Consider the following 24,116-nt stretch of genomic DNA (forward strand, 5'->3'; position numbering starts at 1 on the left):
CTTGGCATCAGCTTGGCATCAGCACGAAGCAACCTCTCCCCCCCCCCCTCATTCTTTCCCTCTCCCTTTCTCTCATCCCATGACATCTCCCGGCATCACTGCTCCAACATCAGTTATGCCTGAGTCTTGAATGGTGTCAATCTGAGATGAAAATGTGCCAGCTTTCTTAACATTGTCACTAACAGACTGCTTAATTAACCTGCTGATACCGTCAATAATAGATCTTTTTGGTGTGCTTGAAAGGAGACCCATAGCCCCTGGTTGGTCTCTCTCTCTCTTTTTCATTTGCTCAGTCTCTCAGTGTCTGTGTCTCCACAGCTGGACTTCCCTGGAGTGTGATGGGAGGGATCTGGGAAGGTTTGAAAGGAAAACAGCAGACCTGAAAGTTCTCGAAGGGATCATGTAAGTGAAACCCCTGAAACAGACTGGCGCTCTCATTGCTCAAAGGCTAGTAACCAGTGCATACAGCAGGTGCTCAATAAATGGCCAACCGTTATACACAGTCAACAGAAGAGATTGCAGGGCATGCACCACTGGAGTAGGCAGTAAGAACTGTGGGTGTTCCAAGGGAGAAGCCTGGGGTTGCCATCATTCTGGCTTTTAGGGTTTTCTCTGTCTTTTCCCCATCTGGGCAGCTTAGATGAGAAGTGGGCTCCGTCATCCCCAAATGTCCTGGAGGGGAGAGAGACTGGGTCCTCACTCCCTTTCATGCCTTGTCCTTCATCTCAAGTGGTATTGTGTTTGAACCAAAGGCCTGCTCTGTCCTGCTGAGGCCACATCGCATATCCAGAAACTTCAGAGAGCAGGAGATGCCACCACAAGCCTGGGACAGCTCCATCACCTCCAAAACCACACTCTCTCTTCTCTTTGTCTCCTACACACACACACACACACACGCAAACACACACGCACACACACGCACACACACACGCACACACACACGCACAATTGGGCTAGACGTGTCTCCGTCGTCCCTGGCTTCTCTCTCCCTGGCCAGCCTGTGAGCTCAGCCAGCACCCGGAGATCCCTTGGTGACACTAAGTGCAGCCCCTCCTTTTACACCCAGGCAGAGGGTGGAGTTCGCAGAGTGAGCTGGTGGCTTCTGGCTTTAGGTAGATGCTCCTCTCCAGGACCACATTCCTGTGGCCTTGTCTTTACTGAGATGGTGTTGATGTTGGTGTTGGTGTGGTGGCGGTGGAAGAGGTTCTCAGAGGGCAGAGACTGATGCCTTTCAGGGCAGAAAACCCCAATATCCTCTCCAGTGGTTTTGTTGGGTCTCCTGGGTACCACGGACCTGGCAGTCCCAGGGGTGTGATGAATGCAGTACATCCACGCCACCACTAGAGGGCGTGTCACTAACACAGGCCAGGTGCCCCATCCCAAGGCCTCTCTAGGGGCCCTTCTGAACCTTGAGCACTGGGGGGCCCTGGGGCTGTCAGGAGCTCACCTCTGAGGATGAGGAGGGGGAGACACAGGACGAGGATTCAACCCCAAACCCAGCTGGCCCGAAACCCAGGCTCCCATTCTCTCTTCCTTTACTTCAAATTCACCTGTTAGTCTCTGAATGTGTGTAAGTCTTGGGTTTTTCAACATCAGCATTGCTGACATGTTGGGCCAGATAATTCTTTGTTTTGGGGACTGTCCTGTGCATTGTAGGAAGTTTAGCAGCATCTCTGGTCTAGATGCTGGTAGCAAGGTACCCCCTGCTCTGCCCCGCCCCCGGTTGTGATCACCAGGAATGTCTCCAAACATTGCCAAATGTCTCCTAAAATTGGCCCCAGTTGACAGCCCCTGTTTGAGACAGGAGAGCATGCCTGCTGTGGAGACAGGAGGGATCAGTGCCGAAAAGGTCTGCCCGTGGTTCCCACTGCGACTGTGTCGTGTGGAAACATGAGAGCTGCTCGGAGATGGCATATGTGCTGTAAATCCATTTGAAATTGTATTTGGTCTCCTGCTTTTCTTCTCCAAAGACTGCAGAGCATCTCAGTCTTCCCCTCTGTTTATTCCACCTCCCCACTTTATTGAAACAGGAGACTGAGGCTCCGAGAACCCCAGGACCTCAAGCCGCCCCTCACCTGCAGAGCCCTGTCCCCCAGCTGCAAGGGCCCTGGACTGCTCTGCTCCCCAGGGTTGGCTTGGGCACCAGGAGCATCTGCGGTCCTCCTCCCTCTCCACCTGCCCACTAGGCCCTGCCGCCCTCCAGCTCCCCAAACCCTGGTGCTCCCCCCTCCACTGGAGGGAGTGGGGAAGCAGCAGGTGTTGATGCTAATCAGCGTTCACAGCCCAGAACTGCAGTCGCTCCCAGGCTCACACACTCCCCAAAATTAAACACTCATTATACAAAATTAATTGACATTAATTAGCAAAAATTAAAACTTTAAACACAGCAAGGCGCTTTGGGGGGAGGAGTGAAGCAGGCGGGCTCCACATTTGTCACCCCCCCAACTCCCCACCCTCCCACCACCCCTGAGTCCCCCCACTTCCATCTTGGAGCAGGGCCGGAGGAGTTCAGGTGAGGTCAGCACTCGCACAGCGCCCTGGGCTCTGGCCCAGCCGTGTGAAGCCCAAGGGAGAGGAGCCGAAAGAGGCTCCCTGTGCTAGTCACCAACTGATGGGAGCCCCCCCCAACTCTGGCATTCTGTGCTTAACTAAGGAGCCAGGAGCCCTCCCCTCAGTCCAGGTACCCATGATCTTAGCTGCGATGGGGAGGCGTGGCCAAAGGAGGAAACCCACCCATCGGAAGTAAGAACGCAGAAGGTATGCCTTTACTGTGCCTGACCCCCACCCCCCTCTCCTGCCCCAAGACCTTCCATTTGTGTATCCAAAGGATTAGGTACTGTAGCCTTTCAGCTCGGTCCTACTTCATTGCGTGACCTCAGATAAGTCACCCCCCCCTCCTCCGAGCCTCAGTTTTCCATCCATATGATGAGGGGGTGGTGCTGGGTGAGCACTGAGGTTCCTGCCTGCTCTGGCACCTGCTGTCAGGAAAGCAAATCTCTGGGAACTTGATCCACTCTGAGGAGCGAGGGGCTAAATGTAGGGGGCTGGCATTTCAAGAGGATGCCCAGAAAGGCAGCCCTAGGGACTGAGGTGCTGACAGTGGAACATCAGACACCAGTGGAGGATGCATCTTCAGGCCAGAGCGCCTCCCAGAGAGGCCTCCACTTTGCCTGCCTGTGGGGCTGCCCCTGAGGAGTGGAAGGCAGGTTCCTTCATAACCGCCGCTCTCAGCCCCGAACAGTTTCCCCCTCCTCTCCGACACTGGTCATTTTCCACCTTTGCTCACCAGGTTCCCAAAGGCCCCTCACCAGGCTGATAGGCAAGCGGGCAACAGAACCACACCTTCAAGGACTGTGTCTGAACACAGACTCGGCGTTGATTCAACACCTTTGTTGCTTGCTGCGGGAGGAGCCCAGTGGTCTTCACAGGGTAGAATGCCACCCTCCCCGCTCATTCCTGCTCCCCTGTCTCTCTCCAGCCAGTGCCAATATCTGCAACTTGGTCCTGATACGGGGAGCTGGAGGAGGGGATTGATGTCCTGGACGGTGATGGCAACTGCGTGGGCTCCTCCAGGATCGCAGCCAGACATGTGGGTTTTCCCAGGGGTCAGGGGGCAGGCCGGGGGGGGGGGGGCTCTGGTTGATTTTTCCTGAGCATTTTCATTCCACAGGGCTTCCATCCACAGCGCCCTTGCTTCGTCCTCGTGATCGCTACTCCTCACTCCGCCCCTATCCCATGTGTATGAGCCCAGGGCCTCAGGTCTGGCCCCAGCCACACCTGCCCCTTGATCATCCTTTCTTCTCTCTAATGGCCTTCTCATCACCGCTGTGAAATGTGCCCATCTCTTGTCCCAGCCCCTCAGGAAGAGGTTTCTCTGATCTGTTAATTGGTGAGGGCAGAGGAGACCCCCCCAGAGCTTTCTTTCCCTTCCCCGGGACCTAGGGCCCTGCTCCTGGGACCTTCATGTCCTCCTGGGTAAGAAGAGGATGCTGGGCAGCGAATGCTTTGTGGTTTTGTGCTAATTGGCACTCCTGCAGGTGATGCGTCACTAGGGAGTTAGTGTGGCCGAGGTGCAGGGATTTTGGGCTTGCAGGAAGCCACAGGGTGGTTTAGGGAAGAATATTTTGTTACAAGAAGGCCCTCTTTCACTTCTGGTTTCCCCAGCCTCACCCACTCTAGCAGTTGTAATTAAAAAAAAAAAAAAATCCAGTCTGTTAGTGCCTCTCCCTGTGCTTTCCAGCCTTCATCTTCATGGCTATTGGTGGCTCGTCCTGCTCTGGCCTCCAATTGCTGGGACAGGGCGGTCACCTGTGAGGTAGCTGAACATTCATCTCTGCTCCAGCCTCTGTCCTGCCTCAGCTCCCTCGTGGGGCCCCGAGACTCACTCTTCAGTGACGGAAGAGTCCTCTTGGTCCTGGTCCTTCCCTCCCCACTGATCTCAGGGAAAGTGAGGGCCCGTCCAAGGCTTGTGAGGGCCAAGGGGCTCGGGGGTGCCAAAGCCAACACTGCGTCCTCTGCTCCCTGCACTGCTCTGGGGCCCCCGGTCATTCTCGCACCTGTTCCAGAGACTGGAGGGACCCTCTCCCAGGCCTTCTTGAGGCTGATCATGAAGGACTCAAGTTCCTGGGAGAAATATTCAGCCCTGAGCCCATCATCAGAGAGGATTTGGCCTCAATTTCTGGCCTGACCCTGGCCTCCTATCCCACCCTGTCCTCTTCCCGGACTTGCTGTGAGGGAGGGCGACCATGATCAGGCCTCCTCGTGGTCCGAACAGCAGGCAACCAAGCTCTTCTGCGGCCCTGGGCTTCCCTTGTCCTGGCCCTGTCAGCCCTGGCTGTCTGGGGAAAGACTCCAGGGACCCGTGGGTTACAAGACATTCCTGGAGCCTTCTCTGAGGGCCGGGAGCCCATGGGGTTAAAGAACTTCTTACCATGATGGTCAGAGTGCAGATCTGCCACTGAGCTTTGCCTTGACCGAGCCCTGCCCACCCAGGAATCCCGAGGGAGCCCCCAGAGCCAGGCCCCGGGAAGACAGCAGACCCTCAGCAGAAGAATTTCCCCCTTTGAAAGCCGACCTCTTGTCACTCAGGAAGACTCTCATCCAGAGCCAAGAGATGCCAGATCCTCTAAATCTTTGTTTTCAGGGGATGTCAAAAAGAAAAAAGTAAATCCCAGAATTTCTGTTCTCCCTGGGCCCCGGGAGCCTCACGCTCCCCAACTGTTTGTTCGGGTCCTTGCGATGCCTGCTTTGTTTTCAGAGCATCTCAAGTCCTCCATGTGCTTCCTCCCCAGCCCCTGCACCCCGCCACCCACCCCGCCCAGGGCACCTCCCTGGGCGCAGGCCCCATCCTGGGGGCACTTCTGCTCTGCCACCCCTCCCTCGTATGTGGCAGGTGACGGGGATCTGCTCTTTTCAGATGAACGTGCTGGGAAGACGGGGTGGCTTTTTTTCTATTGTTCAGAATACAGCTTTGTGAGCAAGTCCATGAATTATTCTGCTCAGCCAGATGTGCTTAGCAGTGGTACACACACCTAGGGGCTCCGGTGCAGGATTTGCTGCCAGGAGGCTGTCCCACCCCTAGAAACTCCCCCCCCCCCCCCACTGCTCACCACAGCCTCTGCTTGCCCCTCAGGCCCTGCTGGAGACGGCGCTGACGCAAGTGGTCCTCCCCATGCCCGTCCTGGTGGTACCCCCAATCATCCTGTCCATGCTGGAGAAGTGAGTGGGGGCCCAGGACAGAGGGCCAAGGGCAGGGGAAGGGGGGCCTGCTGGCCCAGGTCAAGGGGCCTGGTTTGTTCAGACTCCCCCAACAGGGCTGCTGGAATTATTCTGTGTGCTGGAGCCTACGCTAGGTGCTAGGAAGGATGTCCAGACGGACAAGGTGGGCCCTGCCTAGGAGCCGTCGGTTCCGGGGTGTGCTTGCATGTGTGTGCGTGTGCGTGTGTGTGTGTGCATGTGCTCTGCTGGTGCAGAGCGTGGGACCAGTTGTGAGGACAGAATCTGAGGACTGTGGTGGGAGGACCAGACTTGGGGACTGTGCGCCCCTTTCAGGCGTCTGCCATGAGGCAAGCCACCTCACTGAGCCTCAGTTTCTCCATTTATAAAATAATAGTGCTAACCGCCCTGCCTGCCTCAGAGGGCTGTTCCGAGAACACACATTTGTCCTGACTGTAAAGAAATCAGGGGATACGACAGTTAGAACAAGGATAGAGTGATTCTGTTAATTAATGAGCGTGGAATTGAATCATGAAGATGGAAATGCTGCTGAAAGGAGAGGCTGAGGAGAGGAGGAGGGAGCAAGGTTTGGGCAGGAACTGAGGCCTCGGGTAAGTCTAGCAGGAAGAGACAGGAGGGAGCGAGGAAGGGTTCCAGGCTGGGGGCAGAAAGATGAGCAGAAGCCTGGAGGGCTGGTGCAGGTAAAAGCGAGGAGGGGATCGCCCCCTTCCCCCGGGGGTCCAGCCTGGGAGGGGGCACCTCAAGGCAGGCTTTGGACTTGGGGGCTGTGTAGGATAAGGACGGGGTTGGGGACACTCCATCTGGGGTTCTGGGGCAGGGGCTTCTGCCCAGTTTGGGGACCTTCTTAGTCCCACAAAACCAATTACAATAACAGCTAATACTTATGAAGCACTTGCTACATCACCCAGTCCTCTCTCAGTCAGGTCTCTGCCTGAATGCCGTCTCCTCGAGATGTTCCCTGACCACCCCATCGAGAATACGGCCACTGTGACTCCCTCCCCACTTACACTGCCTTATTTTTACTCACAGCATTTATCAATATCTGAGGGTCTTTATCTAGCTGCCTGCTCCATTAGAATGTTACCTCCACGGAGGCAGGTAAATTCCTTTTTTTCCTGCCCTGTGCAGCATCTAGCGTAGTTCTTGGCACATAGCGGATGCTCAGTACGTGTTTGTTGAATGAATAAATGATCTCATTAAACGTTTGCAATGTTGCAATGGGGTGAGTATGGTAACCCCATTTTACAGATGAGGGAAGGAAGGCAAGGAGAGATTATAGCACCTGCTTCCAGTCATACACTAGGAAGTGGCAGAGCCAGAGTGGCTCAGGAATATGGCTGCAAAGCTGCTCTTCCTACCACACTGGCTGCCTCTTGGGTTTTCAGATCACATCACATAATCAGCATGTCTGTGGAACCCACCCTGCATGGAGATGCAGGAGGAGCAGATTTGGGGGCATAGCCTGAGAAAGCCTGGTTCTGGTAAGGGTGTGACCCACACGCAGGTCAGCTGCAGGACCCGGCAGTGTGTGCACAGGGTGAAGGTGACCTTGAGGGGAGGGAGCATTATGGGCTCAGAAGCAGGTAGGATGTTCCAGAGGAAAGGGGCTGCAGCTGGTTCTGAGAGCAAGACAGGATTTGGGTGGAAGAGAGGGCTTTCTGGGCAAGGGGTGGGCCTGTTGTGTGGACGTCATTGTCGAAGAGCCCAGCCCAGCAGAAACAAAGCACGCTTGTCGAAGCCAGCTGGGGGGGGTGATCGCTTTCTCCCTTTACAAGAATGGGGAGGTGCAGGGTCGCGGTGGGCACCTGATCAGGGGATGGCATGTTGAATATTGAAATTTAAGAAAATTAATCTCCTTCGGAAATTGCAAAAATAAACAAACCCTGGGAAGCAATAGCTTTTGTGCCCCTGAGCCTTGTAGACACAGCTCCTTGGTGAACCGAGTCTGTCCCCGAATGCCAGTGACTGTAAGTGCACATGAGGAGACCACCGAGCAAATTAGGAAGGGAGGGTTTCTGTCCTCAAGGCTCTTGACTTCTGAACCTTGGAATTTGCTTGGGGAAAATGTGGTCTGTGATGCCTTTCTTGTGGCATCTGTGTTGGGTTTGCAGAAAATTGGAGTGATGGTTAGTGTACCTTTGGTTTGAGTACTTAAACTTGGCTTTGGGAGGCATGGGAGTTGAGGCGGGATTGTTCTGGTCCCAGCCTGGAATCTGCCTGGAGCCCAGGCACCCAGTCAGACACTCCCTGAGTGTCTGGCTCAGCTCAGGGTCCAAGGAAGCCCTCGGGTAAGTAGAGGCGGGTTAGCTGCTGGGTCTCCTGCCAGACTTGTGTTTGGTCGATCTGTCCCCGAAGCTAGAACTTGGCACTTCGCACCGTCCAGCAGGCCCCTGGCTCTTGGCTGGGCCCCCACGGAGCACCCGCTAGCCTTCCCAGGCAGGGAGGTATGCTGATGGTAGGGCGTCTGCTCAAGAAGCTGATGGGGGAGGCAGCCCCCTGGACCCTCAGGGAGCCCCGGTTGGGTGAGGGAGTCAGGACAGCCAGGGAAAAAAGACAAAAGAACACTTACAAAGCAGCCTACTTGCAAATTAATGGAGTGCAAAATGAAACCCGCTCCAAGTGCTGAGGGAATGCGCAGCAATGGGGAGACAAGCTGTTGTGTGGCGGTTGCGGCTGGGCCGGCTGGCTTCCCGGCCTCAGTTTCTCCTCCTCTTGGGAGGATCTCTCAGCATGAGGTCCCTGGGTTTCCTGCTAGGACAGGAGAGGTGGGAGGGTGTGTTCAGGTGTCCCTGGCTCCCCGACGGAAAGGAAGAGTCTCAAGTTAGAAGCCCAAGGATCCTGCAACCCCCACCCTATCCTCCCCAGTCTACAGGGAGGGCCTCCCTCTGGGGGGCTGCACACACGGAACCTCCCCTCACTCTCCCCGCAGGCCGAGGGCTCACACTCCAGCTCCAACATCCTGAGGAGGAAGCTGGTTTTAGACTCAGGGCTCGGAGAGCAGCCCCCACAACATGATCCCCCCAACTAAGAGGCAGGTGGGGAGCTCTCTTTCCCCACAGCCCTGCATCCCTGGCCCTGGCCCTGGAGCTCACCGGCCCTACCCCCAAGGTGGGTCTCAGCGGGGTCGAGGTTCAGGCCACGCCCTCCACGGTGGTTCCTGAGGCCGCTCCCCAGCCTCCCTCATTCCCTGGCATCCGGGTCTTTCCTCTCTCCCAGGCATTCGCACATCTCTCCATCTGCATATTTTAACTCCCCCAGCTGCCTTTCCAATCCCTCCCTGCCATCTCCCTCTGCTCCTCCCCTCCCCCGTCCTGCTGTGTTCACTCTCCCGCCTGGGCGGGACTTCAGAGGCTCCTGTTTGGCTGCTGTCTGAACCCACCTCCTTCCTGAGTGGGGAGCACAGGCCTGGGGCTTCCTGGGTCCCCTTCACAGTGGGGGCTTCAGCCAGCCACCCGGGGAGAGGAGCCAAAGTCCCAGCTCCACGTGGAGGAGCTCTGTCCAGTGTCCCCACGGAATGAGCCCCTGGCCTGCCCCTCACCAGCCAGGGAGGGAACCTCCCTCCGGGACCCTCGAGACTGTACCTTCAGGGACTCCACACCCTCCTTTCCCCTCCATTCCCAGTGTGCTGGTCCCCCTCACTGCCACTGGGGCAGGAGTACTCATCTCCTAGTCCTGCTGGAGAAGTTGACCTGAGTTGAAACCCATCTCAGGACCCATCTCAGCCTTACTCCAAACCCCTGCATGACTCCCGTGGCAGCCCAGAAGGCCTCAGGCTGAGTCCATGGGGAGGGGGGCGTGAGGCTCACCTGGAAGATGATGGGGCATCTGGACCACGGGAGAGGGGAGGTCAGAAGGGCCTAAGCTTGATTTAGGCACCTTTGTCCCTCTGCTCTTAGTCCTGTGCAAGACCCCCCGCCCCCAGTAGCTCAGTTCAGGCCTAATTCAACAGCTGGACAGATCTTGGGGTCTGGGCCAGCAGGGAGGGCTTCAGGACAGCCCAGCCACCAGGATCCGCCCTCCTACATGCCCGTAACAACAGCAACACTAACACACAGTTACTGAGCACTAACTGTGTCCAGGCCTTTCACTTGAACAGAATTTACAAGTAATTGGATCTTATTGTTACCTTAGGAGGAACATCCCAGCCCAGAGTTTTGAAGAAGTGTGGTCTGGGGTCACCTGTTTTAGACTCACAGAAGGTTCCCAGGTGTAGTACCACCAGAATCGGCATCTCACAGGGGTAAAGGATTCTGCATTTTAACCAGCTGCCTAGATACTGAAGTTTGAGAACTGCTGCTCCAAATTTTGCTGTCTGCTTAGAGCCAGTTGCTCTTGGGGTTCATGTCCCAGGAGGTGAAGGTGTTGCGGGATTTGCCAGCCCCCAACCCCACTAAGGCCCTGTCCCCGGAAGGGGAGGGGGCAAGAGCCCCGGTTGTACCGTCTTCACACCAGGAGCCAGTCCCATGAAGGCTGACGCTTACGGAGGGCACATTTAGTGCCCGCCCAACGTGCCTTGGCAAATCCATCAAACCAAGTGCAATGCCTGGTGGTCTTGACCAGGGCTCGATGGATTACACAGAATGAAAAGCTCTGATGGACAACACAGTGAAGGCGGACTTGCCAGCTGCTGTGGCCTCCCCTCTGCCTGGAGAGCCGCTTTTATCATGGGGCTGGGGGACCCAGGGTCCCGGGGGGAGGCTTTCAGACCTCTCTCTCCTGCCCAGGAATCCTACCCGTGATGCTCGCCACGGGGAGGGGTGCCCGCTGTGAGCTGGTGATGAAGCTGGCAAAGGGTCCGTAAGGCAGGAGCTGGAGCAGCTCAGTGACAGTGCTCGTTGGGAGTCAGGAGTCCAGGTGGCAGCCCCGCCTGCCTCCTACAGACTTGACCCTGGCCTTGGGCAAGTCACTGCCCCTCTCCATGGCTCATGGATAGAAACTGACCAGGTGGTCAGTGGGGTGTGTTCTGTTCCCATACCCAGAAGAGGATCATCCCCTCCTGGCTGTGTACGTGTGTGCATGTGTGTGCGTGAATGTGTGTGTGGTCTGTTCACTATTTCAATATGTGCTGCCTTCAAGGACCATCTTCCCCGGCTGTGTCGCCGCCCCCCCGTGGTCTTCCCCACATGTGGCCTTCTTTGCACAGGGCTCGACACCAAGTTGGGTGGGTGCCCCGCAAGTGCTCATTGATGATTTATGGTTGAGATTTCAACCAGCGGTAGCCTTCAGGGCAGGGCCTGGGGAGTGGGACGCCCACAGGGGAAGGTACCAAAGACAGAATTCCTCCACAAATATTTAGCTACGGGCTGGCACTGGCCCTTGGACTCAGTGGGACCCAGCGTGGTGGCTAGCGGCCAGTCACCCTGTCTTTGGGTCTCACGGGCTCCCCTCTTCTCTCCCCCGCAGGACGGCTCTCCTGCAGGCGCGCCCCTGGCTGCTCCTCCCCGTGCAAAGCCTCCTGTGCCTGGCAGCCTGCGGCCTGGCCCTGCTGCTGGCCATCAGCCTCTTCCCACAGATGTCAGAGGTCAGTGGAGGGAGGGGCTTAAGGGCAGGACAGGGAGGGTTGCGGTTTGGTCGTTTATGAGCAAATACTTACTTACTCAGCGCTGATTCCTTAGCCCTGGGCGAGGCACGGGGGTTAGAACTGTGAAAGAGATGGGCCCATGCTCTGGCCTCTCAGAGTTGCGGGTCAAGCAGTGAACACAGCCACGAAACAGGGACCAGCAAGAGAAGGGTGAGGAGTGGCAGGATGGGAGAAGTTCGGCTGGGCGTGGGAGGGAACAGTAAGGAGCCTAAACGGAGCCTGGAGGGAAGCGGCATTTCATGGGGCCTGAAGGATTGGCCAGGTGTGTAAGGGCTAAGGGGACATGTAGGCTGAGGTCACCTGGTGTGAAGGTTCTGAGGGGAGGTGTCATACAGCTGCCCTCAGAGGAAAGTCTGCGTCTTGAGCAGAGAGTAAGATGAGGTGGGCCAGGTAAGGGGGCCTGGGGCACTCGGTGCTGGGATCTTGGAAGCCAACGCAGAGACGGTGAACGTCACCAGGAGGGCTGTGCAAAGCAGGACTGCAGATTCCTGATTCTGAAGGGTCCCCGTGGCTGCCTCGTGAGGCCGCGTTGGAGCTCTGGAGGAGAAGGAGCCATCAGGAGGCAGTGATGGGCGTCCAGTGAGAGACGATGGCGGCTTGGACCAGGCTGTTAGCAGTGGGCATGGAGAAGAGTGGGTCCTTTAAGGGAGAGTTAGGCAGCAGCTCCATCCGGATTTGATGAAGAGCCGCGTGTGGTGGGAGGACCGGGAGTCGGCAGGATGTGCGCCGGCTTTCTGGTTTGGAGCAACCAGGCAGATGTAGGTACTGCTTAACAAGATGGAGGCAAGGAGGGGCCAGTGTGAGGGAGGAGCCTGTGGAATGTGCCCTGTGGGGGACTGGCTTTGGGTTGAGAGTCCAGGAGAGAGGCCTTGGCTGGAGGGACAGAAGTAGGGTCCGCCAGCATGAAACAGTGATGGAAGCCAGGACCAAGGGTGGGACCAGCCAAGGATCCTGTGGAGAACAGAGGCCCAGGGAGGGGGGTGGGCTGCCCGAGGACAAGTGGCCAGGGAAGTAAGGACAGAGCCAAGTGGAACTGGACTAGGGAGGGTGTCCACCGGGTCAGATCCTCCCAAGAGGTCAAGCTCCGGGAGGTTGAAGAGTGTGCATTGATGTCTCAGGCAGCGAAGGCAAACCCCATCCTGAGGGCTGGGGTCCAGCTGAGGGGTGAGGAAACGGGGTGGCAGGCTGACCGCGTGGGCTAGGGCTTGGCGCTGGGGAGAAAAGGAGAGCAGACCCACAGCTGGGATGAGATGGGGGATCAAGAGAGGCTTTTATTTGTTTATTTTCACACTTTTTAAGTGGGACAGACTGGCATTGCATAAATGCAAAGGGAAGGCATCAGGAGAGAAGGACATTGGAAGAGAGGAATGGAGAGCAAAGTCCATGAGGTGGGGGCGGCAGAGAACAGACGAGGGGTTCAAAGGATTCCCCAGGGTCGGGGAGACCCCCCCACTTTAGTAGGGGAGGCAGATGTAGTAGGGGGTGCAGTTCCAGGATGGGGAGGTTATGGATGCTGTTCTGATAGCCCCTGTGTTAAGCAGAGAGGAAGGAGGAGGGTGGGAAGGGGAGGTCACAGGCTGGAGGACTAGGGAGAAGGTTGGAGACATTCAGATGGGAGAAGGGAGAAACAGCAGACCAAGGAAGTCAGGGTGCCTAGTGGGCAGCGCCAGGGGTCAGGCGAGGGAGGACACAGCTCTGTGGTGTGGGGCCTGTCTACCCAGGTGCTGGGGTCTGCTCCAGTTTTGTCTGGCTGGGTGAGGCATTCAGGGGGCTGGTAAGAGTTCAGGAGGAGCAGAATACCCCAGAGTCTTAGCTGGGTGGGGATGAAGAGGCGCAAGCAAACTGACTGGGAAAAGCAAGGTTTGGTGCAGAGACAGACCCAAGGAGGTCAAAGAATGACCACGGTGTTTGGAGTCACTGAACTCATGGGAAGATGGAGGCTGCGGCTGCAGGCAGGCATTTCTAAATTTGTGACTGCAGGACTGACCCTGCTCAGCAGAGGTGGTGGGAAGGGGGCAGGTTCCTCCAAGGAAGTCAGAGAAGGTGAAAATAAGGGGCCTGGGGTGTTAGATCTGGACTGTGAGGACTGGAGACCCAGGGTCTTAGAGCAGGAGGTAGTGACCCAGCCTCCAGGCCCTGGTCTTAGGAGAGTGAAGACTGGAGTCACCTTCCTCCACTGAGCCCGAGTTTAGGGAGAAACTGTAATGGGATGGGGCTCCTGTCTTGGGGCCAAGCCAAGGCACACTGGGATGGGAAGCCTGCTGTGTGATATGTGCCAGCAGAATCCTCACACCCCTAGGGCCCAGCCTTGCCCCGAAGCCAGGGGTACCCCTCCCCATCCATCCCCTCACCCCCAGAGCTGAACAGCTGTATCCTGATGCTTGGGGACTCCAAATGGAGCTGAGGGCTCCAGGTTGCCTGGAAAGTCTGAAGATGGGATGGAGAGCACTTCACTCTGGTCCTGGCATCCCCCTCCCCAAAGCCACGGCATCTCTTTGTACCATCAGGCTGAGTCTGCAGTTCTAGGCGAGAGTCAGAGCACGCCATGTTCCCGTAGGCATCACTGTGATCTGAAGCTTCGGGTAGCTCTCTTAGCTCTGCCTGTCTGCACAGGGGAAGGACCTGGGGCAGAGAAACCCCAGGACAGAATCGGAGTCTGTTCTGTTGGAAGGATTTTCAGGGTCGTCCAGTTTACCACCCTCTTGGCTCTTTTGAGGAAGTAGGGGCCCAGAGCAGCCAAGGGTCCAGCCCAAAGGCACAGAAGCCAGATGCTGATACGGGAGGAAAGCGCTGAGGCCCACTCCCAGTCCACAGCTCCCAGGAAATGCTGCATCGGCTTGCTCTGCGGGACTTTTCTCTTCTTACTCAACCACCTCGCCCAGCCTGGAGCAGCGGAGGGAGGAGGAAGCTGGGGCCTCCCTGGGGTGGGACAGAGTCTAGGAGCTCCCGTGTTCCTCTGGGTCAAATAATGGAGGCATGGCCGCAGCCCACTGACTTGGGCGTCCAGCTGTGGCAGCAGAGAGGCGGTCTAAGCGAGCAGCCCGGGCCTAAGTGAGTCAGCGTGCAGGCTCTTCCCTCCCCACTGCCTGCCTCAAACAGACGGTTAGTTCTTCTTTGGTTAGCTTAGTCTAACCGACGTCCCTCTCGCTGCAACTCAAGCCTTTCTCGAGAATGGACGAATACAGTGATCTTGTAATAAGCCTGTTCTCTGGGAAAGGAGGGTCGGAACGTGCTTTTCAGAGCCCCTTCCTCACTTACATCGACCCCAGCAGGATACAGGCAGGCCTGGGTATTATGGGGTGTTTTGAGGCCTGTCTGTGACCCCCGGCACCAAGGCCATCAGCCAGTTGGCTGAAAGGACCTCGTTCCCCCATTCTACCTCCCAATTAATTATCTCTAACGAGGCGCTGCTTCTGCCACGTGGGGATCATGTCTCACATCCCAGAAGCCAGTGGGATTTGCCACAATAAGCCTGGACTTGCTTGGCCTGACCCAATCTTGCCAGGTGCCACCAAGGTTGTCAACAGGAGTAATCGCTGGAACACTAATTAATTAATTAGGTGACTTGGAGATAGAGTTTAGGAACTGGTTCCTAGAATGGCTGGCCTGCAGTGGTTGGCGTGGGGTTTCCAGCCCACTAACCCCAGAGGTTGAAGGAAGAACTCCAGTCCCCTCTTCAATCCCCAGGGGAGAATTTTGTCTGCTCTTTTCAAATTGGTCTTTCTGTCTGTTAAAATAGTGCTAATTTGAAAATTGAAATTGCAAATAATAATAATAAGTACCATTTGCGAACGATCTAGCAGGCCAGGCGGCGTGCTGGGAACCCCGCGTGCCTTGTATTAAATCCTCCTGAAGCCCCTCAAGTCCAGGGTGCTACTGACTATCAAGGGGCATTGCCTAGACAGGGTGATGTGTGTGTCTCTGGCTCTGGGGAGAGATCATGGCTGGGGACATGGAACCTTCGGAGCGTGGGGGGAACTGAAGCCAAGGAGGGGTTGCGGTTGTCGTGGGAGGAAGAAAAGCTGTCAAGAAAGGGCAGAAGCAGTGGCCGGGAACCCCACTGAGTAGTCAATAACACCCTGGACTTGAGGTACCAAAATGACTTCCTGTTTACAAATGACAAAACTGGGGCACATCGAGGTTAAGTATCTTGCCCAAGGTCCAGAGTTGGTAATGATGGAGTGGGCTCTGTACCCACAGAAGAGTTCCATAACTCTCCCCAGCCCACCCCCACCGCACTGTGAAATGAGACGGCCCAAGTCTCAGCCCCAGGTGGCTCCTTGCTAATTCATCAGTAGGAACATTCCAGTGCCCTCACGCAGCCCTCGTCCTTCACGAGGAGCTCACGTCCATATTCACAGGGACCTTCTGAGGTGGGTGTTTGTGCCTCGATCTCTAACCCAGAGCTGAGGTTGGGGATGGTGGGGGTGTGTAGTGGGCCAGCAGTTTGAGTAGGCAGCTCCCTTAAGAACTTGGGTGTGAGGACAGGGGGCACCCCAGACACTGGGGTACTTTCCCCTTTTGCTTGTACCTGAGGGGGTCAAGTCACAGTCCCCTGGTCTCAGGGAGCCTCGGTTCTGGTGGGACAGACAGAAACCCAATAAACAAGAAATGTCAGGGGATGGATGGTGCAGTCATGATGGAAATAAAGCAATGGGCTGTGCTTTAGTTCACACAGGGCTGCACGGGGTCAGGTGGGTTGTAGGGGCCTCCTGGTGGCATGTGGGGCCTGATTTGTGGTGACTTTTCTGGCCCTGTCCTCTCTGGAGATTGGGGCTCTGGGTTCTAGGTCAATGGTGGTCATCTCTGTCCTCCCCCAGACACACACATAGACACACACACACACACACACACACACACACACACACACACACACACACACACACACACACACGCTGGTGCTTCAGGTCCCTCGAGGGAGATGTCCAGGGTCCAGAGTCTGGGCCCATGGGCTTGGCTGACACAGGAGGCCAGACCAGGGGATGGGGGATGCCCCTCCTGCTCTGACAGCCAGTGTTCCCCACCTGAGAGCGCTTCCAATCCCACTTAATGAACCTTATGTCTCCCCAGAGCAAGAAACAGTACCTTGGCCAAGTACCCTGCCCGTGCCCCTGCCCGTCTCTTCCCTCCCTCTCTCTTTGTGCCTCTTTCTCCCTCGATTCCTCTCGGGCTCTCCCCCACCCCATCCCCTCCCTCTCCCCCTCGATTCCCCCCGGGAGCTCAGGGGCTGGGGGACCGGGCTGCACATACAAGCCGGAGCCATTGTTCGACAATCTGTTTTTGTCTTCATCTTGTTGGCAGGCGGCAGGAGAGGAGCAAAAGGTTAATGAGACACTGTGCAGCGGGATTACCGCGCGAGCGGCGAGCGGCGGGCGGGCGAGCCAGCCGTGGTGACAGGGAACTAATTAGGAGCAGTTTAACAGGAGGAAAAAGTGAAATCTCCTCTTCACCAACTGTCAATAATTAGCTGATTTGGTGAGGCTGAAATGTGTCCACGGGAAAGGGTGGGGCTTTTCTGTGGATGAGTGAGGCATGGGGCGGTGGGGGCCACTTGGGGGCTCTGCCTTGTCCCTCCGTGGGGTTGAGGCCAGGGGCCACCCCATGTCCCCCAGTCTGCCCTCCTCCCCTTTGACTGGCATCCTCCAGCCTCAACTCTCTGTATGACCTTGGTCTTCACCTCAAGGACCTCAGTTTCTCCTGCCATAAGGTGAGGTGTTGCAAGGAGGCTTTTTCCTGGTTCTGCCCATTAGGATTCTGGAAAGCGTGAGACCAGGGCCTGGTACGGGGGTAGGGAGAGCTGATGACGGGCTGTGTGACCTCAAGTCAGACGCTGACCCTTGGGTGTCTCTCCGGCGGCACGGGTGTGCCCTCTGAGAGCGGCCCCCTGGGGCCGGGCATGGCTGTGAATGGTGCCAAGAACTTCACCTTGCTCGGAATGTGCCTGGTAGCCGCTGTCCCCTCACTCAGCAAATCTGTCCTCCCAGCAGCAATAGGGGCTGCAGTGGGGGCACAGGAAAGACGGGGCTGCCTCTGTAGGGCTGGGGACTCCTCACTGTGTCTCCCTCCCCTGCACCAGCTTTGCAGGGGCCGAGTCGGGGCAAAGGAGTCGGGTTCACTAGCAGCGAGGGTTGTTCCCTGCGGGGCCTGTTTGCTCCGTCCGCCAGCCCTGCGGTTGTGGTTCCGGTTGTCGGTATTGGTTTGCTGGCCTCTGGCCTTTGGCCTTCCCTGGCCCTTCAGCAGGGGACCCCCTCCTCTCCCTCCCTCTGCCCCTCCAGCTTCCGCCAAACACTTTGACTGGAAGAAAAGACATCATCTGAGCCGCCCAGGGCTTCCTGCTCAGAGCCTCCCTGTCCCTGCAAACCCCGCCAACCCCCTCCCTCTCAGCCTAGCCCCTCCTACCTCAGCCCTGGAGGGTCTAGGGCATCAGAAGGCCAGGCCCTCCTCATGTCCTCGCACCATTCACCCTGGCCCCAGAGGCTGGCTCTTAGAGGTCACCCGCATGCTGTAGGTGAGGGGCCTGCAGGTCAAGTTCAGCCACCACCCTCCTCATTCCCTTACCCCTTCCAACTACCCCTTCCAGCTTTCACAGTTAAAAAACAAAGAGGCACAGCCTTCCAGTATGGGGAAGGAATGTGGGTGCGCTCAGTGGGTACCAGAAGCTCCACCATCTCTCTTTCCATCACCAGCCCTGGAGAAAGTGGTAGTTTTGATGAGCCAGCTTGGCTGGGAGCTGTGACCTACCAGAAGCAAATCTCTCCCCCAGCTTGCCTCCCTTTCTCTGAGAAAGCATGTAAACTCCCAACCAATAATAAGCAAGAGTTGGGAATGAGTTGAGGTCCACATTCAAGCTGTTCTAGAAGTGGCTTCTCCAGGGAGTCCTCCCAGATGAGCCCCACTAGGATCTGTCTCACCCCAGACATGTAGACTCTGGTTGCATGTGTTTCCTGCATCTCATCCCCCTCCCCAGGACAACAGTCCTTTCTCCGCCCCGTGACTCACAGGGTGTCCCCAAGGCTGAGAACTGGCGCTCTTTAGCAACACTGAATACAGAGCATGGGTCATCTGGGCCCACGCTGACTTTCACACTTCCTGTTTCTCCCACTCCTCCAGGGCTGATATGAGGCCAGAGGCAATGTCTAGGGGGTCTTGTGTCCCTCTTGCATCCACAGAGGTACCTCCTCCCCTCCAGTCTCGGACCCATCTCCTACTTTGCTTGGAGATGTTTGTTTGGGGCGCTTCTCCTGTTCTGCTTTAATCAGTCCCTATTGAACTCCAAAGTGGGCTATTTTTGCCATCAGAAATCTGCCGCCTCCCCGCCCGCTGCTTTCTTGGAGTTTGCCCACAGGACCCCCCAGGAGGGACGGATGGGAAAGGCAAAGCTGCTTGGAGCCCAGGAACGCCAACGCCACCTGTCATGTTGCCTGTTCCCCACCCCCCACCTCAAACCTGCGCGTGCCCGCGGGCCCACGTATGAGCACAGTCACGAACAGGCACGTGCGTGCCCCAGTGACAGGCTGCTGCAGGGCCACCTCTCAGCCCGTCCCTCCCCAGTTCTCTCTAGGACCTTCTAGAACACCTAGCTGAATAGAGGACAGGGAGAGAGGGGGCTCGATTGTGCAAAGCTTCTGCTGAGAGGATTAAAAGCATCAGTATGTGTCAAGTGTTTAGAACATGCCTGGCCCGCAGCCGGTGAGCCGTGAAGAGACACAGGCGAGCCAGACCCGGGCCGGTGGTGAGATAACTGCGGAGTCCTGGTTTCCTTAAGCAGCGTCACGTAGGTTTTCTAAGCCGCCAAAGACTCTCTCATCCCTTTCTTGGTATTATCCTCATCCCAGCCCCAAGAGTAGAAAATCTTCCCACTGTACAGATGGGGAAACTGAGGCCTTGAGGGTGAGAAGATGGAGGATGGAGAATGGTTCTGAGACTGCCCACCAGAGGGCACCCAGGAATGGTGCAAAGCTGCAAAATGAGGAGGGGGTCGAAGCATTCCCTGGGTACACATTACACAGGGGAGATGGACAGTATAAGGTAGGGCCCCTGCCCTTGGGGAATTCAGTTCAGTTTGATTCAACTTTTACGGAGGACTGGCTAAGCCCACGGCACAGGGACACTTGAGCTGCCTCAAGTGGCTCACACTGGGGTAGGGGACCCTGTGTTCAAAACTGGCCCGAGTACAAATCAGCCTGTGACTAGGGATGTGATGGGGATGAAAACAAATGCTGAGGGCACCAGAGGCAGCAGCAATGGATTTGGTCTGAGATCAGGGGAGGCTTCCTGGAGGAAGCAGCCATAGCGGATTAAGCCTCAAAGCCTAAACATAAAATTTACCGGAAATGGAGTGCAGCTGGTGGGTGAGGAAGCTGGAGAAGGTCCCAGAAGGCCTTGAGTGTCCAGCCAAGGAGTCTGACATTCATTGAGAAGGCAGTGGGAGCCCAGAGCCAGCACCAGAGGCCTGACCCAGAGATCTAGGCCCAGGCTTCAGCTGCTCCCCAGCCCCAGCCGAACACGCCTGCCCTCCAAGGACACTCGGGAAAACACTCAGGCCTGGATATGAGTATCTGAGCAGGGCCTGAGCCCTACCCAGCCCTGGTGAGAGAGGGTGGGATGTGACTGCCCAGTAGGCAAGTTGGTTCCAGGCCTGGCAGAGGCCTCGGGCACACAGGGTCAGCCAGGTGCCGGCCTGGGCTTTGGACCTGTGTCAATGTCACCACCACCTGTGGACCCTCAGAGGCCCAGACCTCTGGCCAGGAGCAGGAGGCAGCTTTGAGCTATGTCACAGGGTCACACACAACACCCAACCCCCCCCCCCCCACCTCAGCCCTAGGCCTTTGAAAAGGAGGCGGAAAAGCCACCAGAAGAAAGGCAAGGAGGAGGAACTTCTTTGTAGTAGGTAAAAGCCCCTGAGAATGGGGCACAGGCCAGGGATCCAGTTTCCTGTTTATGTCTCGGCACCTTAGCTCCAGGTTCAAATATGTAAACTATCCTGCTGGCTGCTGGCTGCAGGTGTGTGTGCTCTGAGGCTGCAGAGGCAGAGGTGGCCCCAAATGCATTCCTGACTCTGGCCGCCCACCCCACTCGAGATGGGCCAGGAGACAGAGGCAAATAGCTCAGGGTTAACCCTTCCCGTGCCACAAAGGAAGCCATCAGGCTGCTCTAGGGGGCTCTGGGGCCAGCTGGGTCTTGGGGGTGCTCCAGGGAGGCTGGGTACTGGGCATGGTGCTTGTGTTTGCTGCCTCTGGCCTTAGATGCAACTGGAAGTCAGGGCTACCTGCTGGATCTGGAGGCGGGAGTCGGGGTTCTGATGAGGACAGCAGGGAGGCTGTCTGGGCGCCAGGGTGCAGGTTCTCCCTCAGAGTCAGGGCGTGTGAGCAGGGCAACACCGCTCATCATCTGGGAGCAGAGCAGGCCTGCTCCCAGCAGTTCCATGTCTACTTGGCACCCCCAGTTCTGGCGCAGAGCTACCGTCAGCCAGTGCTGATTGAGAACTTCGGTCAAGGCTCTGGCTTCCCATCCCGGACACCCGCTTCCCTCCCGGGCCCCTGCTGACTGGCCATCAGGTACCCAGGGAGGAGTTCACCAGATGAGTGGACAGACCCCTCTCAGGTCCCTGCTGCCCCCCCCCCCCACTGTCTGCCTGGACTGGGTCACCCCTTCTCCCTGTGTCCACCCCTTGCCCAGCCTTCTTTCTCCTTGTCACCTTCTCCCCAGAGGAGGCCCCTCAGAGCTTATCTGTGGTCAGAACTAAGCCCTGGCCCTGGGCCCACTATGCTGGGGCTCTAGCCTTTCCTGGGCTGATGCTAGTGGCCCCTCCTGGATGCAGCCTCTCTCTCACTGGGCCTTGGCACCTCCCACCCTCCATAACCCACCCATGAGCCACTGTGGCCATCACACTGACATGGCACACGAAGCCAGTTTCTGCTTCGTCCCTTACTCCAAGCAGCAGGGGACCTCAGGAGAACAGCATACCCTTGTCCCTACCCCCGGGACCCTGGAACTGGTTAGTTGCCCTCCCTCGGTACCTGAATCCCACTCATTTACCAGCACAGCCCTGGATGTGACTTCTGTGGAGGGGACTCAGGCCCCCCATATCTCAGAGGGGTGATCATCAAGGGGGAGGCAACACAGGCGTCCCCAGCCTCCCCTTCTGAGCCTGATGGTGAGGACCCCCATGGTCCCGACATCCATGGGACCCCAAGATAGTGGGCTGTTGGCTCAACCTCCGGCTATGGCCAGAGAGCTGGAGAGGTCTTGATAAACGACCCGTTGAGTTGACCCAGGATGGAAGTGAGACGCTGTGACCAGGGTCAGCACTGAGTAGGGGTTAGGGAATCGGGACTCCAGGATGTCTCCAAATCCCACTGCCAAGACCAAAGCCTCTCAGCCCTCATCAGGACCATTTGGGAAAGTCTCCGTTTGCCTGTTGTCTGTGGTGCCATCCGGCACTGCTTCCGCCCCTTGAGCTGCTCCCCCAAGGCCGCCATCACGGGCCTGTTCCCTGCACCCACCCCTCAAATGTGCCTGTTCCCCAGGCCTGGCGCCCTCCCCTGCCATCTGCTCTTCTGGGCAGCTGCTCCGCTCCGGGGCCCGGCTGTGCTCACACATCTCAGGCTTACTCTCCTGCCCAGGCCCTGCCCAGAGCTCTGCACCCAGGACCTGTCTGCCTCCCAGGCCTCCCCACCTGGGGGACCTGAGCCTGTCACCCTCCCACCCTGACCCGTCCCCCTCCCATATTCCTCTGCCTCTGAGAATGGCGTCACCAGCCACCCCGGCTCCGGAGCTAGAATTAGGAATCATCCAACGCACAGTCATCCTCACCACCTCCCTCTCACCCCCGCATGGAGTTGGTCATCAACTCCCATGGATTTTGTCTTCAGAAAGGCTCCCCAGTGCACTGTCCTGTCATCCCCCACCAGCAGCATAGCAGGGTAGAACCTGCAACTCTCTCTGATTCCTGCAGCTGCCCCTTCCTCTCCCCCTCTGACCCGCCCTCCACCCCTGCTCAGAATCCTTCCATGGATCCCCATTGCCCTTAGATAACATGCTGACACCTTCATGTGGCCTCCAAGGACTTGCCTGTCCCAGCCCCACGTCCATTTCCTGCCACATACCCAACCTGCCCAGAACTGCCCACCGCAAACAGGCCATGCTGGCCAGCTTCATGCTTGTCCCTTTCTCAGCAAGCTTTTCCGGCCCTCTCTTATCAAAATCCCCATTTCTCCCTGGCCTCCCTCCTCTGAGAAGTCTTCCTTCCTTGTTCTTTCATCAATGCGTGGTAACCCCCACCCCCTCCCCAGTTTCCATGGCACTTCATTTGTCTCTCTGGGATCCATCTGCTTTCATATCTGACTCCTCCCCTAGACTTGGAGCTTCTCAAGGGCACGGGCTGGTCTTGTCCATCTCGGTGTGCCCAGCCCTGGTGTATGGAGTTGGCAGCCGTAAACATCTGACTTGAGGGCCAATTGAATTGAAATGAGAGAAGCCTTGGATGCCAGCTCTGTCCCTGAGCGCCTGCTCTTGAGTTGAGGACCTCAACCACCACCCTCCCCCGCAGCCTCCCCATTGCCTTCGTCTCCCCCCGCTTCCCTCCTACCTGCTGCCCTCAGCATGGCGGGGAGTCTGGGGGGAGCCTGGGTCTGCGACAGCCCCACCGGGAGGGTGAGGCCTCGGTCTGAACCCAGGCCAGTGCTCTCCAGGGAACGGGCCGAGGAGGCCGTGGCCCTGGCCTGTGGTCCTCCACCGCGGTGGTGAGCAGCCTCTCCGATTTTAATGCAAGCCTCAGTGCTTCAGTGAAAGCCGGCATGGGAAGTTGCTAATAATGGCACTAAAATAAAATATGCTACATCTGTTATGGGTAGCAGAACAAAATTAGCTGCTCACACCTCTGACATCCAAGATGTCTTAACTTAAAATACTCCTTGGCTTACTTTACATCATTTACTGATTATATTTAAAAGAAATACAATTTTGCAATTACTGTTCTTTCCAGCGTGATATCTATGCATCATTTTCCTTTTATGTTTATATATTTCTCCTTCATTAGTGCAGTCTGAAGGGTGATTAGGATTCTTCAAACATTTTACAGAGGTTAAACGTTGATTAAGATTTAATTATTACTGTAAATAGCTTGGAATGACATATGGTGCAAAAGCCTGACATATGTGCATTTGAATAAATGAAGTGCTATTTCCCAGGATGCCTCAGTAGCTGTTTAACAGCTTTCCCGAAGGGTTATGTTACACCTCATGGTAAGATTGCTGGGATGTTATATTTTGTTGGTTTTTGCAGCTGAAAGCTAAGAACAGTTTTCCAGTTTTTTAAAAACATTGAATATTTTAAATACCTAAATTGTTTTGCACAAATTTTTGCTAATTTGTCTAACTAGGTTAAACATTTTCAAAAGCATTGAGATTTTTAAGCGTGGGCGCTGTGCATTGTGTCAGTGGCGGCGTGGGGACGAGGGTAGCCGGTGGGGTGGAGGGGACTCGGAGGCCGGCAGGGGTGTGGAGGGAGGAGCTGGTTTGAGGAGAGGGGGTGGGGAAGAGGCCTGGGCCCTGAGCCTAGCTCTTGTCTCTTTGGCCCTCTCAAGTGGCCTGGGTATTGGGGTACCAGGGACTACAGGGAAAGGGCCCCCTTCTCCGGGAACTTCACCGTGCCTACCAGCTCTGGTCCACCCCGAATTCCCTCTTGTCTGGCCTTGGACCTGTGTGGCTGGGTAGGACTGAGTTCTCTGAAGACTGGGCCAGTCTGTGTCACCTTCTGCCTACTCCCCAGGGTCGCCACGTCTTGCCATATAGCAGGT

The 24,116-nt window shown here is 56.7% G+C and overlaps 1 protein-coding gene across 1 annotated transcript in view; it reads left to right on the top strand.

The window, feature by feature from the left end:
* SFXN5 (sideroflexin 5) overlaps nucleotides 1-24,116 on the top strand; it is a 114,009-nt gene that overhangs the window by 84,555 nt on the left and 5,338 nt on the right. Inside the window, 4 exon segments of the mRNA XM_031467263.2 lie at nucleotides 3,479-3,506; nucleotides 3,508-3,589; nucleotides 5,633-5,718; nucleotides 11,140-11,257. Coding sequence (XP_031323123.2) covers nucleotides 3,479-3,506; nucleotides 3,508-3,589; nucleotides 5,633-5,718; nucleotides 11,140-11,257 — 314 coding nt within the window.

The sequence above is a fragment of the Camelus dromedarius genome, chromosome 15 (assembly GCF_036321535.1).
Source record: "Camelus dromedarius isolate mCamDro1 chromosome 15, mCamDro1.pat, whole genome shotgun sequence".
NCBI classification, from domain to species: Eukaryota; Metazoa; Chordata; class Mammalia; order Artiodactyla; family Camelidae; genus Camelus; species Camelus dromedarius.